This window comes from Primulina tabacum, chromosome 18 (genome assembly GCF_025594145.1).
Source record: "Primulina tabacum isolate GXHZ01 chromosome 18, ASM2559414v2, whole genome shotgun sequence".
In the NCBI taxonomy this organism is placed as follows: Eukaryota; Viridiplantae; Streptophyta; class Magnoliopsida; order Lamiales; family Gesneriaceae; genus Primulina; species Primulina tabacum.
This window is the reverse complement of record NC_134567.1, coordinates 25,647,194-25,664,913: the sequence shown is the minus strand read 5'-3', so window position 1 is coordinate 25,664,913 and position 17,720 is coordinate 25,647,194. Positions and strand designations below refer to the sequence as shown.

The 17,720-nt window shown below is 35.0% G+C and overlaps 1 protein-coding gene and 1 pseudogene across 1 annotated transcript; one reads left to right on the top strand and one right to left on the bottom strand.

Moving 5' to 3' along the window:
- The first annotated feature begins 2,117 nt into the window (after positions 1-2,117).
- Positions 2,118-6,189, top strand: LOC142533554 (protein NRT1/ PTR FAMILY 4.6-like; annotated as a pseudogene).
- Positions 6,190-13,694: 7,505 nt separating this feature from the next.
- On the bottom strand, positions 13,695-17,068 carry LOC142533801 (subtilisin-like protease SBT4.13). The gene is made up of 9 exons (XM_075640698.1): positions 16,536-17,068; positions 16,332-16,423; positions 15,964-16,210; positions 15,388-15,892; positions 15,212-15,306; positions 14,913-15,131; positions 14,718-14,829; positions 14,422-14,635; positions 13,695-14,327 (listed from the first exon to the last, which is right to left on the bottom strand). The coding sequence occupies exons 1-9, from the start codon at positions 16,724-16,726 to the stop codon at positions 13,792-13,794; spliced, it is 2,211 nt and encodes a 736-aa protein (XP_075496813.1). The 5' UTR covers positions 16,727-17,068; the 3' UTR covers positions 13,695-13,791.
- Positions 17,069-17,720: the final 652 nt, after the last annotated feature.

Genomic DNA, 17,720 nt, shown 5'->3' with positions numbered 1-17,720 from the left:
ATTAAAGAATTATAACTAAACAAGGAAAAATTTTCGTTTTATATATTTGTTTTTTTTTTCTATATATAATTTTTCAAACATCAAGTACGTAATCGAAATGTTATCGAAATTTTTTCGCATGATCTTATGCCTCGTTTTATTTTTAAATATGAAATCATTATTCTTCACTCATATTGATAACAAAAACTCATGTGAGATGGTTTCAACAATCAATTTTGTGAGACAGATCTCCTAAACCGATTTGATTTATGAAAAATTTGTTGGATCAATTATGTTTTGGTGATTTTACAAACTGAGCCAAACTAAACTGATAATGTGCCAAACTGGATCGAAGTGTCGGTTAGGGTGATTATTCTATGATTTTCGATTTCTTCATGTTTTCTTCCAGTCTAAGGTAAGTGGACTTGTTTTAAATCCTTAATTTCGGTTATGTGTTTTTTTTTGTTTTCGAAAAATTGGGATCGAGCACCGTCATTCTTTTTCTACATTTTTTTAATGCGATTTTGGTACGTTTACGTATTGGCATTGTGAGGATTCACTTGAAATGAGTGGGAATCCCAACATATGGTCCTTCACGGTGGGATAGAACTGTTTTATGATTCATCCCCTTATATGATTAAAAATTAGGGACTGATATCAGTAAACCATATAAGGTAGAAAAATTGCAGTGCTGTTATGATATGAATATGATGATATGTTATGAAAAGCATGATATGTTTATGTGTTATTTTCGAAAATTGTGTAAATATTTTTATGTTGTGTTCGAACGGCCCTTGCTTACTGAGTGACGACCATATCACTCACTCCCCTTACTCTACCCTTCCCAGATAAATCATAAGAACAAGTCGAGGAAGAGGAACATGACCAATTCGTGAAATCGAGAATTTTAATTAGTTCGTCAATTAGTCGTTCATTTAGTGTAAACGCTTCCGCATGTTTCTATTTTATCGAGTTGTAAAGACAGTGAACTTTTGGAAAATTTATGATAATAAATTGGTTTTTGTTTATACTGTACTACGAGACTGGTTGTTTTTCGATCGTGTGGTTGTTAAACAATGTCGGTGTCATAAACCCGTTCCTGGGGCGTGACAATATCATTTAGATCATTTCCAACAAGTTCTTTCACGTTTTCTGAGCATCAAGCATGCGAGCATTTTATTTTAACTAGTGTAATTTATTTTAAAACTAACCATCATATATTGTATGTATTATTCTTGAAGCAATTAATTTTGTGAAAAATGATAGAAATATATATTCTGAATATACCAGATTTTTCATACCCCATCCTTTAGAGAATTAAAATATAGATGACTAATACAACTTAACAATGAAATTCAAAATCTGTTCGGTGCATATATTTTACGCCTGTTTATTTTATAAAACAAGAATATTTCTGTATATATGTGCTATTACTGTTATATTTGAAATTTTCATTGGAAAATTATTTTTAAATGCTGAGAGACTTCCCCTACTTACGGACCGATGATCATATCATTCACCCACCGACCATCTATCATATAGGAACAAAAAACAATTAGAGATCGATGAACAGACCCAGTTTTAGGGATGTTGAAGAGTAACAAGACTGCTGTCATTGTTTAATTTCGTTTCATTTGGATTATATTTTATATTCCGTTGTAATAAAAATATTCTGTCATGATATAAGATGTTTTGAAGTGGTAAAGACAATATTATATTTTATAAAATAAAAAGACTTGTTCAAAATTCTGTTATGATATGAGATGTTGTTTTACGATTGGACGATTATTAAACAATACCGTTGTCACACGCCTCGATCTCGGAGCGGCACAAAAAATGTGTTTCATAATCATAAAGTAACAATTTTATTAACATCTCCAATATATAACGTTTCTATTTTTCACTTAAATATTTTTTTAAGATCACTATTATATAAATGTGTATATATATATATATATATATGAAGAATCGAGAAACAAATTCGACAAGGGTCCAATATCATGACACTATTTAACGTACGATGATATTTTATTAGTAAACTCGCACTTTTGACTTGGCACAAAGTATGATGTATACTAAAATATATATATATATAAATAAATAATATATATTTTACTCTTTTCTCTCCTACTATTTAAATAGGATTTTGAGCCAATCTCAACATCTTCAAGCTGAAAGGCGTATACATCCCACCCTGTGATCACCTCTTCTTTCCTGCAAAAAATACACAAATTCTTGCAGGGATTCCATTTTCGACTCATCCATAGGCAAAAAAATGGTGTCTTCTCTTCTTTTTATCATCTTCGTCCCATTTTAATTATTTTTCTTGCATTTCTTGCTTTATTTTTCTTTTCCTCGATTATCCCAGTTGTTTAGTAGATGAATAGATTTGATAGATTTTGTGATAGGAAGTGGAGAATTACCAGATGTGGGATGGCTATGGGGATTGGAGGGGGAAACCAGCAGTGAGAAGCGAACATGGCGGCATGCTGGCTGCTTCCTTTGTTTTGGGTATAATTTTTGAACTAAAATTTAGTTCCTCCCATGATTTTGAGAAAATTGAGGAATATTTCTTGCATGTTTCAACTGAAAAAAGCCCTTTTTAGTTGCGGAATTTTTGTGATTATGTATTCTTGTGCATTCGATTAATCATTAGGTTGAAAATAGGAAGGAAACCATACACACAATGTCGGATTTTTTTAAGAATTAATCTAAAAGTAAAATTTTCCAAAAATACATTTATCCCTACTCGTTTTGTTCGAACTTTTTTTTAAGATGGAGAAGGATATGATTCGACTGAGTTTTGACATCAAGACGTCGTCCCAAACGTTGGACCTGATGTCAGAAGAGTTATAAATTATCAATTTTTGTACAAAAATTTGAATTTTATTTTTAATAAAGTTATATCTTTTGGGGACTCCTATGTAGTTGTGGAGGTATTGGAGAATTTGGCATATTTGGCAAATGCAAGCAACTTGGTGTTGTATCTGTCCCAATACATGCATTTTTCGCCGTCGGATTCCGCCAACTCCGTCACCAATTTTATGGGCACGGCCTTTCTTTTGGCCCTTCTCGGGGGCTTCTTGTCCGATGCTTTCTTCACGACTTATCACATCTACCTCATCAGTGCACTGATTGAATTCTTGGTACGTAAAATTAAAACATTTTTTTTTTAAAAAAGATTAAGTTTTTGCTTTTTTAATGGTCAATATGCTGTGATATTAGTATGAAAATTCACGAAATTAATGTGTTTCATTTAATATATTTGATACTAAACTGCACGTGGCTTCAGAAATTACGTCGTATTTTCGTGTATTTGGCAACCTCATTATTTGCATGAAAATCCATTGCGAATGCATATCGGGAAACGTGAGCAAAACATGTACATACTAGTCTGATTCACGCTTTTTGATGCATGAATCCCTTTATTCTTGGAAAAAAATATTATTAATAATTTATTATTATCATTATTATTATTATGAAAAGGGGTACGTAATAAAATTAAGATAATAAACTAATTTTGTTTAGAAAATATTATATATTCGATGGTTACCCGAAAAAAATAGGAAACTTTAGTGGTGACACCTCTAGACCGTTGGCGGGTCATGCTAATCTGCAAGTTGATTGCAGGTTTGGCGCAATATTATATCTGTGCACGAGAATTGGTTAGCTTCCATCTTTATTTCCTGTACGTCTTTTTTTAAAATTAAATTGGCCATGTTATATAAGACGATCTCATGAGTTTATTCAATGAGACGGATCACCAACTGATCCGATTCACAAAAATGTTCTAAAAATATTATTTTTCATTTTAAATATGAATTTAGTTAACTCGTCTCACGGAAAAAATATGTGAAACAATGTCACAAGAGACATAATCTATATATTACAATTTATAAACACAATTTTTATTTTTATTTTTATTATTATTTTGGTTGTAGTCCCAACGAACTCCCTCTTTCTTGCTTAGTTTTTTTTTTTTTTTTGGGAAATTTGTTTTCCCCCCAACTGTTCTGATAGGCTCTAAGACAACAACTGTCAACCAACTTATCATGAATACTTCATTATTTCGATAGGTTTTTCTCACAAATTTTTTTTCTTGAAAATTCTCTCAACTCCTTTCCCAAGATTGTGGCTGACGAAAATTGTATTTCTTGGCTAAAAATAGATATGAATATTTTAAGTTCTTGGCTAGTTTCAACTAATTAATATCGCTACGTTGACACATCATGATATATAATATGATAAACCTAAGCATGCTTCCACTCATAATAATCTAAGGTTTTAGGATGTCCACACATCTCATGTATGGTGGCAACTTTGTTGTATTTTATTGTGAATGAAAGAATATAAGGCGATTATGAACTTTGCTTCCTAATATCTGCCCTTTACTTGAGGGAAATCCTGAAAGTTCTATGTATATCTTCTGATGATACCCCACCATAAGCAAATTGATATCACGTACACGGGTGTTCTAAATTTCGGGTCCATGCGGTATAACATGTGAGTCATGGTGTTTATACTAATTTAGGAGTTAATTTTGCAAAAAAATTTAAAAAAATTGCATCTTTTTCGTATCATATGAATTAATGCTAGTTACAGAAGAAATTTTAGCTTAAGAACATGAATCAGACCAAGTTTGTAAGAACTAATGATCTTTGATGTTTAGTAGGGTCTGGTAATACTCACAATACAAGCAAAAGTAGGTTCCCTGAAGCCTCTAAAATGTGACCCTGCCAGTACAAACAATCCATGCCGACGAGTTCATGGTGCAAAGGCTGCGATTCTTTTTTTAGGCCTCTATTTAGTGGCCCTCGGTGTCGGAGGCATTAAGGGATCTTTACCATCCCATGGAGCTGAACAGTTTGATGGGGAGAGCCCTTGTGGAAGGAGGCAAAGATCGACTTTTTTAACTACTTTGTGTTTTCCCTCTCATGCGGTGCCCTGTTTGCGGTGACCTTAGTCGTGTGGATTGAGGACAACTTGGGATGACAATGGGGGTTTGGGATTTCAACGTTGGCTATATTGTTGTCCGTTCCTATATTTCTAGCAGGTTCTCGGTATTATAGGAACAAGAATCCTCTTGGAAGTCCACTTACGACCATAGGTAAGGTAAGTTGTTGGGTTGAGTAAGACTCATGTTTTTCACATTATTCTTAGGGAGGATTTACTTCATCCATGACTTATGATCAGTGGTTTATGGAATAGGTTTTGCTTGCTGCATTGCTCAATTCCGGTACGCCAACAAGTGCAAGCAACGCCATTGCTAATGTGGCCACAAGCCTGTCTCCAGTTCTTACATCTGAAGAAGAACATGTTGCAGAAAACAAGATGCTCCGGAAAGCATTCGATTCCCCATCGGAATGCCTCAAATTTCTCAACAGAGCAGCAGTGAACGTGCCAGCCTGTGATGTACTAAAATTCTCAGCGCAACAAGTGGAAGAAGTCAAGATTGTCATGAAAGTACTCCCTATATTTGCTTGCACGATCATGCTCAACTGCTGTCTTGCTCAGCTATCAACATTTTCAGTCCAGCAAGCTGCCACCATGAACACGAAGCTCGGAAACTTTAGAGTCCCTCCAGCTTCTCTTCCCATCTTCCCTGTTGTATTTATAATGTTTCTCGCACCTCTTTACGATCATGTTATCATCCCATTTGCTCGAAAAATGACGAAAACAGAGACAGGGATAACTCACCTCCAGAGAATCGGAGTAGGCCTAGTCCTCTCCATTATAGCCATGGCTGTAGCTGCATTGGTCGAAATCAGACGCAAAAGTGTAGCAACAGAGTTGGGGCTAGTCGACTCCGCAAAGCCACTTCCCGTTACTTTTCTCTGGATTGCATTTCAGTATTTGTTTCTAGGATCAGCTGATCTTTTCACTCTAGCAGGGCTTCTTGAATTTTTCTTCACGGAGGCAGCATTTAGCATGAGATCATTGGCAACTGCTTTATCTTGGGTTTCATTAGCAACGGGATACTACTTAAGTACCGTCTTCGTATGGGTGGTTAACAGTCTCACTGGCGATTCCAAGAATAAGCCATGGCTTTCTGGCAAGAACTTGAATCATTATCAGTTGGACAAATTCTACTGGCTAATGTGCGCATTAAGCGGACTGAATTTTATGCATTATTTGTTCTGGGCTACAAAGTATAAGTACCGATCTATAGGGGTCAACAAATAACATATGGCTCAGAAAATATGGGATTTGGACTGCCAAATGAACCTAGTTCATGTTTCTTGAGTTAAATGGTATTGTGGTGATAGAGTTGCTGGTCGTGCAAGAACTGGCCAAGTTTACAGTTAGGTGTGAAGTTGTCATGTAGCAATTAACATTGTTCGTCCTTGGTTTAATGCATATATCAATTGGCATCGTCTTGGTAAAGAAGTAGATTGCTTGTATTTTTTGTGGAATTGTTACTGTTAGTAAACAAATAACATGATTTTATCCAATTTGTGCGCAAATCAATTCATGTACTCGGTTCATTTCGACAAGTACCGCACCTATTTACGCCTGAAATCTAAACATTCATTGATTTAAGTTGTGCCAAATAACTTGAGTGTTATAATGATAAGACGCAAAATATTACCTTTTCAATAAATGCTTTAAAGATCATCGCACAAGCATACCAAAATTGTTCAAGACTCGAACATCCGAGTTATATATTTGGAGACAAACCCGTTGAGTGTCAAATAACGAAATAGTTACTAATGACTAGACGTAATCCTTATGCATGTCACCTATGAAAAGCACAAATGTCAGATTAGAAGGTTAAACGTATGGCTCAAATCATTAAACGATTGCAGTTGTTTGCTCTAAAAATTTTGAGAAATTATATGTACGAGGAAAAATGTGAAATATTCACATACTATCAGAGTCTCAAGTACCTATACGTTCACACAAAAAGAATTGAATAAGAGACAAATAAAGTGGATAGAACTTCTAAAAAATTATGCCTTGACAATCAGCTACTACCCGAGAAAGCCCAACAAAGTAGCTCTCTTTGAGTCCCAAGAACATGAGAATAATCAACAAAGTAGCAGACGCTCAGAGTCGTAATAACATGGGAGAAATGATACTCGCTTTTGTATCTGCTGAACCATGTCTGCATGAAAGAATTAAGAAAAGTCAGGACCAAGATCCTAACTTGATAAAAATCAAAGCTGGAGTCAAGAAAGGAAAGAAATTTTGAATATCAAATCAACCATAACCAAGTACTTTGAGTGCTAGATAGATTGTGTATGACATATGTTGAATTTTTTTGACAAGAAGTCGTGTCACAACTACACAAGTCAAAAATTTTCATCCATCTGGGAAGTACAAAAATGCACAAGGATCTAAAGAAAAATTTTTGGTGGAGTGGGATGAAGAGAGATGTTGCAGACTTCGTCTCCAAGTGCTTGATATATCAACAAGTGAAAGCCGAATAGCAAAGACTCGATGGATTAATTAAACTATTATAAATCCTAGAATGAAAATAATAACATATTTACATGGATATCATCGTGAGATTGCCAAAATCACGACATAATCACGATGAGATATGGGTGATTGTGGATAGACTCACCAAATCCATACATGTCCTACCCATATACATGAACTACAATTTGGAAAAAATGACAACCCTCTGCATGGATAATATAGTGAGATTTCATAGAGTTCCAATTAACATTGTCTCTGACAGACACCCGAGATCTGCATAGAGATTTTAGAAATGTTTCCAAGAGGTAATGGGTATGAAGGTAATGCTTAGCACAACATACCACCAGCATACTGACTGACAGACTGATAGAACCATTAAGATACTAGAGGACATGTTGCGGGCCTGTGCATTAGATTTCAGCTCAAACTAGAGTGATCATCTACCACTGGTAGAATTTGCCTACAACAACAGCTTCTATAGCAGTTTGGATATGACACCTTATGACGCTCTTTATGGGAGAAAATATCGATACCACTGTATTGAGATGAAGTGAAAGAGAAGACCATCACCAGAACTGAACTCATTCAAGACACCATATAATGTTAAGATCATTAGGTAGCGACTCAAGGTAGCCCAAGATCGTCAGAAGAGTTGAGCAGACTTAAAAGAAGACCATTAACATTAAAAGTCGGGAAAAATTATACGTAAAGATCTCTCATATGTAAGGCGTGATTCGATTCTACAAAACCAAAAAGTTTAATCCAAGATACGTTGGACCGTTTGAAATACTAAAGAAGGTGGATGCATTAGCTTACCATTGTCTTTACCACCAACTCATACAGAATTCATGCAGTTTTCCATGTATCACAATTAAAGAGATACATATTTTATCCAAGCCTTGTACTTGAAATGAGAACTTTGGTAGTTCAAGATATTATGAAGGAGAACCTACAGTATGGAGTAACACCAATCCACATAGTTAACACCACAGATCGAGTTTTGAGATAAAGATATATGCCATACGTCAAGGTTCAATGGTCCAATCATATGGAGCATGAAGCTACATGGGAACTTGTTAAGAATGGAACTTGGACCTAACTCAACCTCAAAAGCTAGCTCAAGGGATTGAGTTAGGTCCAAGTTCTATTCTTAACATGGTATCAGAGCCCAGGGTTCTACCGTTATGTGTTTGACTGCCTATAATTAGGCCACCCATTCTGCCCATAATTGGGTCATTTATAAACTTCACGCTCCAGATGGTCATTCCTGGGTGTGAAAGGGTGTGTTAATTGTCCCACATCGGTTGGATAAATAATCTGGGAGTTGTATATATGGGCTTGGACAATCCTCCCCCTTGAGCTAGCTTTTGGGGTTGAGTTAGGTCCAAGTTCCATTCTTAATAGAACTAGAAGACATGCATAAGAGATACCCTTATCTTTTAAAGCAACAAGAGGAATCAAGTTACCATGAGGAATCTTTTCATAAACAAGAATATGAGAACCCCAATTTCGATAGACTACCAATTTCAGCAGCCAAGTTTTAGCAACCAAAACCAAATTTTAGCAGGACATACTAATGGTCATAACTATTTCAAATCTTGTAACTGACTGAATTAATTCGAAAGTTATGACATATAAATATAAGTAAATGAGAGACTAACAATCATATTTTACCTATAAAAAACACACGAAATTATGAATCATCGTTACACAAAATTTTAAATACTCTAAAAATTCGAGCAAGGAACAACCTTATTTGAGCACCATTCTAGTAGCAAGAGCATAATTTTTGTCAAGCACCAACCGAAACTTATTAAGCATATTATGGTAAGTGGACTTTTGGTTTTAACTCTTGTAATCTTATTTAAAACCGAGCAACATGTATTTTATGTGTTTAAAGTCTGATTCTTGAAATTTGTATATTTGAATCCATGAAGTTATGAAAAATTTGTAGGAATATATATTCATAACATATCTAATTCATGATTCATGTCTCACTCCTTAGATGATTAAAATACTTTCATAATCTGTTTAGTGCATAAGTATATATATCTTTTATTACTGTTATATTGTGATTTTAAATGAAAAATGATTTTAAAAGTTGAGAGTATTTTCTTTTTTTTGAGTGATGGTCATGTCACTTAGAGCCCATTTGGTATAAGAAGCTACAATTAAAAAAATATTTTTTTTTTAAAATAGTGCTTTTTTAATTTTTAACTTGTTTGGGTGGGCTTCTAGTGCTTAAAAAAGCACTTATTTAAGTTGAAATTAGTGCTTTTTTAAAAGCCATATTTTAGAGCTTTTTTCACTAGCTTTTTTAATAACCTTAAAAAAAACATTCACCAGTAGCCTCCTCTCAATCTTTTCTCAATTCTTCTACGAGGTACAATTTTTTTTTTTCCGTCGAGGTTTTTGTTCGTTCATTTTTTTCTGCTTTCTTTTTGCTGCAGAATCTACACTCCCTATTCATTTACGTCTGTATTACGTATTGTGAATTAGATAGTTATGTTACAATTCGGTCAATGATCCGATAAATCCAGGAAGTCAGGAAGGGGAAAGTATTTGCTTATTCCATTTTTTTGCAATTACGTATATAATATTCATCAATTCTTGTGTATTACGTATATAATATTATATTAATTAAAATATGTTATATACCATAATATTACTGTAATATTATTTAATCCTTGTTTGTATTACTTTTTCATTTATGATATTGTGAATTAGATAATCTATTGTTTTTTTTATGTTTTATTTTTTGAATATAGAATGTATTCGAAGTTAGCTCCTAAACGAGGATTATCAAATCCAAGTCAATTACCTAGATATACGATTGAGACTGTTGAACCTGGATTTGTTGCTGATGGGAATAATAAGACGGATTGGACTGATCAGAATAGCGAAATATTTTTAAAAATTTGTGAGGAAGAAATTGAATCCGGCAATAAGCCTACCAAACATTTAAACAAAACGAGGTACACAAATTTAGTTTCAAAATTTCATGAGAGAACGGGACTTTCATTGAATCAAAAACAATTCAAAAATAAATGGGATTCTATGAGAAAATATTTTGCACTGTGGGCACAACTTATTGGAAATAATGAGACTGGCCTTGGTTGGGATCATGACAAGATGACCGTGCAAGCTGATAATAGTTGGTGGGAGGATAAGATTAAGGTACATAATTTATATACTACATTTTAAATTTTTAATCAATTATTTTTATTTATTTTTTGTTACGTTGCAAATTACAGGAAAATCCCGAGTATGCAAAGTTTAGATTGAGGGGACCCAAGAATTTAGATTTATTGGAAAATATATTTAAAAGTTCCATAGCAACTGGCTATGCTGCAATAGCACCATCAGAGGATCAACCAATTCATAATAATTTCAACGATGATACAAATGATTGGGATGTTCAGTTAGATGGAGAGTTTCAAAGTGATGTTTATATTAATGTTGAAAGCCAAGAATTTATGAAAAACTCAACAATGAGAGCTGACAACTCTATGCAGCAAAGGAAGAGAAAAAGAAGGGAGAGTGGGGAAAAAAGAGGTCTCATTGCCACTAGGTTAGCCGATCAACTTGATCGTGTCCTTCAAGAATTTGAGACTCAAAATTCTATACACGAAACACCCAAAAGATGATCCATGTAGCATTGAAAATTGTCTGGAGGTTCTTCGTAGTTTTCCTGGTATGGTGGTTGGCAGTGAGCAATTCTTCATAGTTACTAGAGTTTTGGGTAAAAAGCATAATAGGCAAACATTTATCGGATTGAAGGACTCGGAACTGCAGCTTGGTTGGGCAAAGACATTCACTAAAGATGATTTGAAGCGTTATTAACATGAGTTATGTTTTTAGGAAAAATACTTGAATAATGCACTTGTTTTTTTCTTTTATTGATTGATGAGTCAACTTTACTAAGTAGTATGTTTAAATTTTTAATGCAATAATCTAAAACTTTCAATGTTTATTGTTTTTTTATATATTTATCTTTATTCATATATTTTCACAGGATGTCTGCGAGTTCAGGCTCCACTATATCGGATAACTCTGATGCATCAAGTGATTCCGACATTTCCGTTGATTCTATTAGAAATACACATGTCTCTAAGAAAAGAATGGTTTTGTTATCCTTGTGTGGTGTTACGAATTATGTTTTGAAATATATTGTTAAAGAAAAATGTAGGACATCGTGGTTATCAGGGTTTCAATGGGTGGCAGAGATATTGAATGGTAATGATACACGATGCTTTGAAATGTTTAGAATGAGAAAACATGTTTTTTATAAACTATGTGACGATCTACTCCAAAAATATAGCTTACAGCCAACAAAAAGAGTTGATATCTATGAAAAGGTGAGATTATTTTTCTACATGATGGGTCAACCTGCTTCAGTTAGAAATGTTCAAGAGCATTTTCAACACTCGGGGGAAACTGTTTCAAGACAGTTTCACAGCGTTTTAGAGTACATATGGAAGTTGTCGAGAGATATCATCAAACCTATCGATCTTAATTTTACAGATGTCCCTGAATATATTAAGAATGACAAAAGATATTGGCCTTATTTTAAAGATTGTATAGTGGCTATTGATGGCACACATATATGCATTCGTGTTCCGCCTAGCAAGCAAATAGATTTCATTGGAAGAAAATGGTATACTTCAACAAATGTTATGGCTATATGCGACTTCGACATGTGCTTTACTTTTGTATGGGCTGGTTGGGAAGGTTCTGCTCATGATTCTAAAATTTTTAAAGAGGCTATGCGCAGAGAGAGATTGCATTTTCCACTCTCACCTGAAGGTTTGATATTAATATATTTTATATGTTTTTTTAAATAATTGTTAGATAAATATTTACACTTTAACTCTTATTTTTTGCAGTTAAATATTATTTAGTTGATGCAGGTTATCCTACTTTCAAAGGCTTTATGGGACTAGATATCATTTACCTCAATTTCGATTGGCTCCAAAGTTCAGATAAAAAAAATGAAGTATTTAATTATCATCATTCCAGTTTAAGGACGGTTATTGAACGAACATTTGGAGTGTGCAAAGTATGATGTAAGGTATTACAAAATATGCCCACATTTTGTCTAGATACTCAATTTAAAATTATAGTGACATGTTTTGCTTTACACAATTTCATAAGGCGATACGATGCGACTGGAGATATTCTTGAACAACTCGAAAATATTGATGATTTACAAGAAGTCGAGCAAGATGGTGAAAATGTTTATGTCCATGACAGAGGTACGAGATGGCAAGAGCCAACACAAGAAAATATTACGGAAATGAAAGAATTGAGAGATGACATAAGAAATTCACTGCCAATACAAGGTCGACATTGAACTATTAGTTTTTATTTAAATAAATTAAAGTAGAATGTAAACATTAACCATTGTTATTAACAATTGCTTTTATGGTTTTTAAGATTTCATTATTTTATTGTTTTGGTATGAATTTAATTATTTATATTTATACATCACACTTGTTTAGAAATCCGTTATAAAAATATATATATAAATTAATGAGTTAAAAAAGCACTTTAATGATATGTATCCAAACACATTTATTAATTTAAAAAGTGCTTTTTATCTATTCATCCAAACACAATATTAACACAACTTTTACTTAAAAAAGCACTTTTAAAAGCCAACTTAAAAAAACATTTTTTTAATCAAAAAACTTTTGATACCAAACGGACTCTTAGTGGCGGAGCCACCTGCATGCAAGTATACCTGGGCTTTAGCACGAGTGTCTCAATTTTTTTTTAAATTTATATGCAAATTTTATATAATTTTAAAATAATATTATATTAGTCCGAGCAGACAAGAATATATAAAAAAGATGAGGTTTGTTGTTTTCGAACCTATAATTGGAGAACAACTTTGGGGTCACACAGCTGTCTCGGGTGCAGGGCGGTGTTGAAGCGACATCGTGTAGGAAAGAGTGTGCAGTGCATTCTTCTACCATGGCTTCATCGTTGTGTCTACGATTCGTTGAAGGGCGGATACACAGTGGATTTCTGCAGAAGGGTTGATTCTCCGCCGCTGGTGACACGAGCCACGGTGTAGTATGAGATAACGATGAAAGGGAAGGTTGTAAACGAGTACGGTGGTCGAAATCTTGACGGAATGACGGGGATGCCCGGGGTCACTCAATAGAGAATTAAGACCTCCGATTAGTAAACGAAAGGTTACATGGAATTGGAAATAAATATATTAATAAATAAATATATCAAGTATATTGAACGTAAAATTGTAAGCGCTGATCGACCTTTTTTTGGAAAAACAGAAGTGTTTTTTGGAGAAAAAAACGCTCATCTTAATCATGTAATAAACCTTTATTATTGGTTACATAGATATAATCAGTTCTTGATGTATAACTAACCCGTATACACAAGAATTGGGCTTCTTACACTGTGAACACCATCAGACCACTCCAATGATGCAGACAAAATTGTCTTATCGATTATATTCCCAATAATAATCACCGTGAATGATTGTTTTTCATTCAGTGCCTTAAATTTAAGGATGTTTGGATTCACAGTGATGTTATAGTCCAAACTTGTACTGGTAATTGCCTTGTATATTGAATCAGCGGATCCTACATTTGTGACCATTCTATTGAATTCTGCTGAGAATGACATACTCTTTTTACTGCCACTATTTGTAACTTTAAAAGTCATTGCTGGGTAGTTCAGATCGTTGGATGTTGTTCTGTCGTCTGGACAGTGGACACTTTGTCCAAATATTTTACTAAGCATTGATGCATCGTATCCGGAGTAGCAAAGAAATTTGATTTCATCATCAGGCGAATTCTCATATATGAGGCCAGGATCAGTAGCTTTGACAGGATCAATGTGCCCTGTTCCGTAAGAAAATTCAGCCTTTGGATCCTTTGTGGCATTCATTCTCCATGCTATGAGATGAGGAAAAAAAGAATTATTCAACATACAAAGCTATAATGCAAAGACAATCTTAAAGTTTTACATGATAAATTAAATTCAAATTACCTGTTGTCATAAGAGCTGATTTGATCGCAGAAGGTGACCAATCGGGGTGAAATGATTTTACGTAAGCAGCTGCACCGGTGACATGAGGGCATGACATGGATGTCCCTGATAATATACTGTATTTCACGGATCGCTTGTCTTCGCTGGATTTTGAAGGCGAGCTTAAAGGAGAATATGCTGCTACGATTTCAACTCCAGGGGCTGTTACATCTGGCTGTGTATATGAAGTCACATTCCTATGTTATCATACATACATTGTTAAATATGGTAAGAACTGCATTTTATTGATTGCTTACCTTCAAAATATTCGGAAAAATGATGTTTGGGCCTCTCGAAGAAAAGGAAGCTACCGAAGGGGCATCAAGATTTTTCACTACTTCACTCTTGAGTATTTCCAGGGTATGATTTCTGCATTAACATTCAACAATTAATTAATATAAGTATTTTGTTATACTAGACTTTATGTATTATAATTTGAATATCGGATTTACGTTGTGGTGTTGAAGTAGTTTTGTAAGTCACTGAAAGGCAGCGTACTTAAACCAGAAGCTGGAAAGGGAACGACAAAGGAAACGTCAGGAGAATTCGTAGACGGGGCGACTGAACCAACTGCTCCAGTCCTGAAGGCTTCTTTTATGCCTCTGTATTCGCTGCAAAGCACAATCTTCCCTTTTACCTTACTTTTATCCAGACAGTCAGCGTTACAGGCCCTGAGATTTTCAAACAGATAATTAAAACAATGTCTATGTTTTGGTATAACAATGGTGAGCATGTCAAGAACTGGACTAACTGTGCAAATTGTTCGATACATGTGCTTGTGACTTCTTTCCCATATGCCAAGGGAAAACTCTGTTCCTTCAAGTCGAAAGCGTTGACAGCCTTTCCCTGTAAGATATCGTAAAATTTCGTCAAAATGAGAGCTTAAGAATTCAGCAATGAATCGTACGCTTTCGAAAAATTGCGTACGGTTATTGTAGCTCCATTCCCGAGAACAACTTTGCTGATGATACCCCTATCAGAATTGCTAGCTGCAACCGTGAAAATCCATGGAGCGGTGCTTGAAACCCGTAGCTTGTTTCCCCCGTTCCCTGCTGATTGTATAACTAAAATGCCCTTTTGTGAAGCGTGAAGTGACCCGATGGCAACTTCGTCATTCTCCAATCTAACTGCCATACCTGGTCCAAGGGACACGGTTATGATATCAACTCCATCAGCTATAGCGTCATCGAATGCTGCTAATATATCTGCAGACTGGCATCCGATGTCGGGATTGCAAACTTTATATGCAGCGATTCTTGCTGACGGTACTCCTCCTCTTGCAGTCCCGTTAGCAATACCATAAAAATTGCTCTCTCTCACGTAGTTTCCCGCAGCTGTTGATGCTGTATGAGATCCGTGGCCATCTAAATCCCTTGCCGAATCAGTTGGCATAGGTGAAAAGGAGTTGTAGTGCCGGGCTCCAATTATTTTGCTGTGCCAATAAAATTCATAGTTAAATTTTCAAGAAAATGCAGGAAGTGACAACGAGAAAATGGATTTTACTTGTTGCAAGTGAAGTTCTGTCCTCCTTTACACACTCCTTTCCACTTCTTGGGAGGAGGGCTGAAGCCTTTGTCACTGAAACTTTCTGATTCTGGCCATATTCCGGTGTCGATGACCCCTATGATTGTGTCGCTCTCGACTATGGGATTTCGATGAACATTTTCAGGTAATCCCATGAAATCCCATGATCTCGTTGTTTGTGGTTGAAGAGTTGTACTCGGAAAAATCGATACGACTTCTTCCTTCCCTGGCTATTATATCAAGGCAGTAAAAAAACTTACTGAACCATCTTTTCTCCTCTTTTGAAGGCACATCATTAGGAATAAGAAAGCTAAATATCTGAATGTGGAGAATACATAGAAGTTTACTTGCCAACTTTTCCTGCTCTTCATGTGTGAGATAGGCAGCAAATCCATTGAAACTCCTGCTGTAACTTCTAACCAATGATTGACCACGAAACCTTCAAGAAACACAAGAAAACGACATGACGTCACACACAAAAAACAATGATCTTTTTTCTTGAAATCCCCTGTCCGTATATTCCTCTAAAATCTTAACCGTGTTTAGGATACCTGGTGTCCACAACTTCTTTAAGCATGTTCAGGTGGTAGGTCGAAGATGATTGCTCATTTTTTACAAGAGTTCCCATGTATACTATGTATATCTTCCTTTCTTGATCGGAAGCATGACAACCTGCTATCCAACTCAAAACACGAAGAACAAATATAAAACATGAAATTTTGAGAGAATGCAGGTCAGACATTGTACGATGAGTGACCTTTCAAACCAATTCCGGCTGATTTTGAATATGAAAGTGTGTTGTCATAGATTTTCGACAAATTTAAATAGAGTGAAGCTTCATTTAAGAATTATATTTATCATAGGTAAAAGGGTTGATTATATTGATTTGAATAAGATTTTGTGCATTAGCTCAAGTGAATCCATGTCTTTTGTTTTTATTTTTGTCAATCAAAGTACAGATTTATAGGTGAATTTGCAAAATCTTATTTCAGCTGGGATATAATTTGACCTATTTCAAATTGAAAGTTCAAAGTCAATATGAGTTGTCCAAAAATGTGCTTTAATGTTGCTCCTTTGGGTCAATGGGAAAATGGACAAGGATTGCAAGTTCACACAAACCAAACCAAATATAATAAATATCAATAAAATCATACTACCTTTTTTTTTTAAAAAAGAACTAAAAACATGATATTAATCTTTATATTTTGCAGCAACATGAGAGAGATACTACAACTTAGAAAAGTGGTGATTAGCAAGGATGGCTCATCTAGGACTAAGCGTTTGCCGCTTTACCAAAAGCTATAGTTAGTGGTAATGGTGCAACTCAAATCTTTTAAACCGCACAGCAGCTCAAGCACCACGATTCGATTGCTCTACCACCAAGCAGGGACAATTATTGCACCCAACAAATCTCCCTCCCAATAATTGCACTCATTGCAATCAATGGGAATCGAATCCGTGACCTTGGCTCTGATATCAATTGTAGGACCGAGCGCTTGCCACTTTACCAAAAGCTATAGCTGGTGGTAATGGTGCAACTCAAATCTTTTAAATCACACAGCAGCTCAAGCACTACGGTTCGATCGCTCTACCAAGCAGGGACAATTATTGTACCCAACAACTCATTTGTATGGGTTGTAGATAAAGCTGTCAAAATGAGTTAAACTCGCCTCGTCACATATTGTAGGCGGGTTACGTTGGTAAATCACGACCCGCCCCATAAAATCTAGGTAAAA

Coding starts and splice junctions, on each gene's coding strand:
- LOC142533801 (XM_075640698.1), bottom strand. CDS start 16,726: ATGTCTGACCTGCATTCTCTCAAAATTTCATGTTTTATATTTGTTCTT. Junction 15,132..15,211: donor TGTATCGAACAATTTGCACA/GTTAGTCCAGTT, acceptor TGAAAATCTCAG/GGCCTGTAACGCTGACTGTC. Junction 14,328..14,421: donor ATCAGCTCTTATGACAACAG/GTAATTTGAATT, acceptor CTCATCTCATAG/CATGGAGAATGAATGCCACA.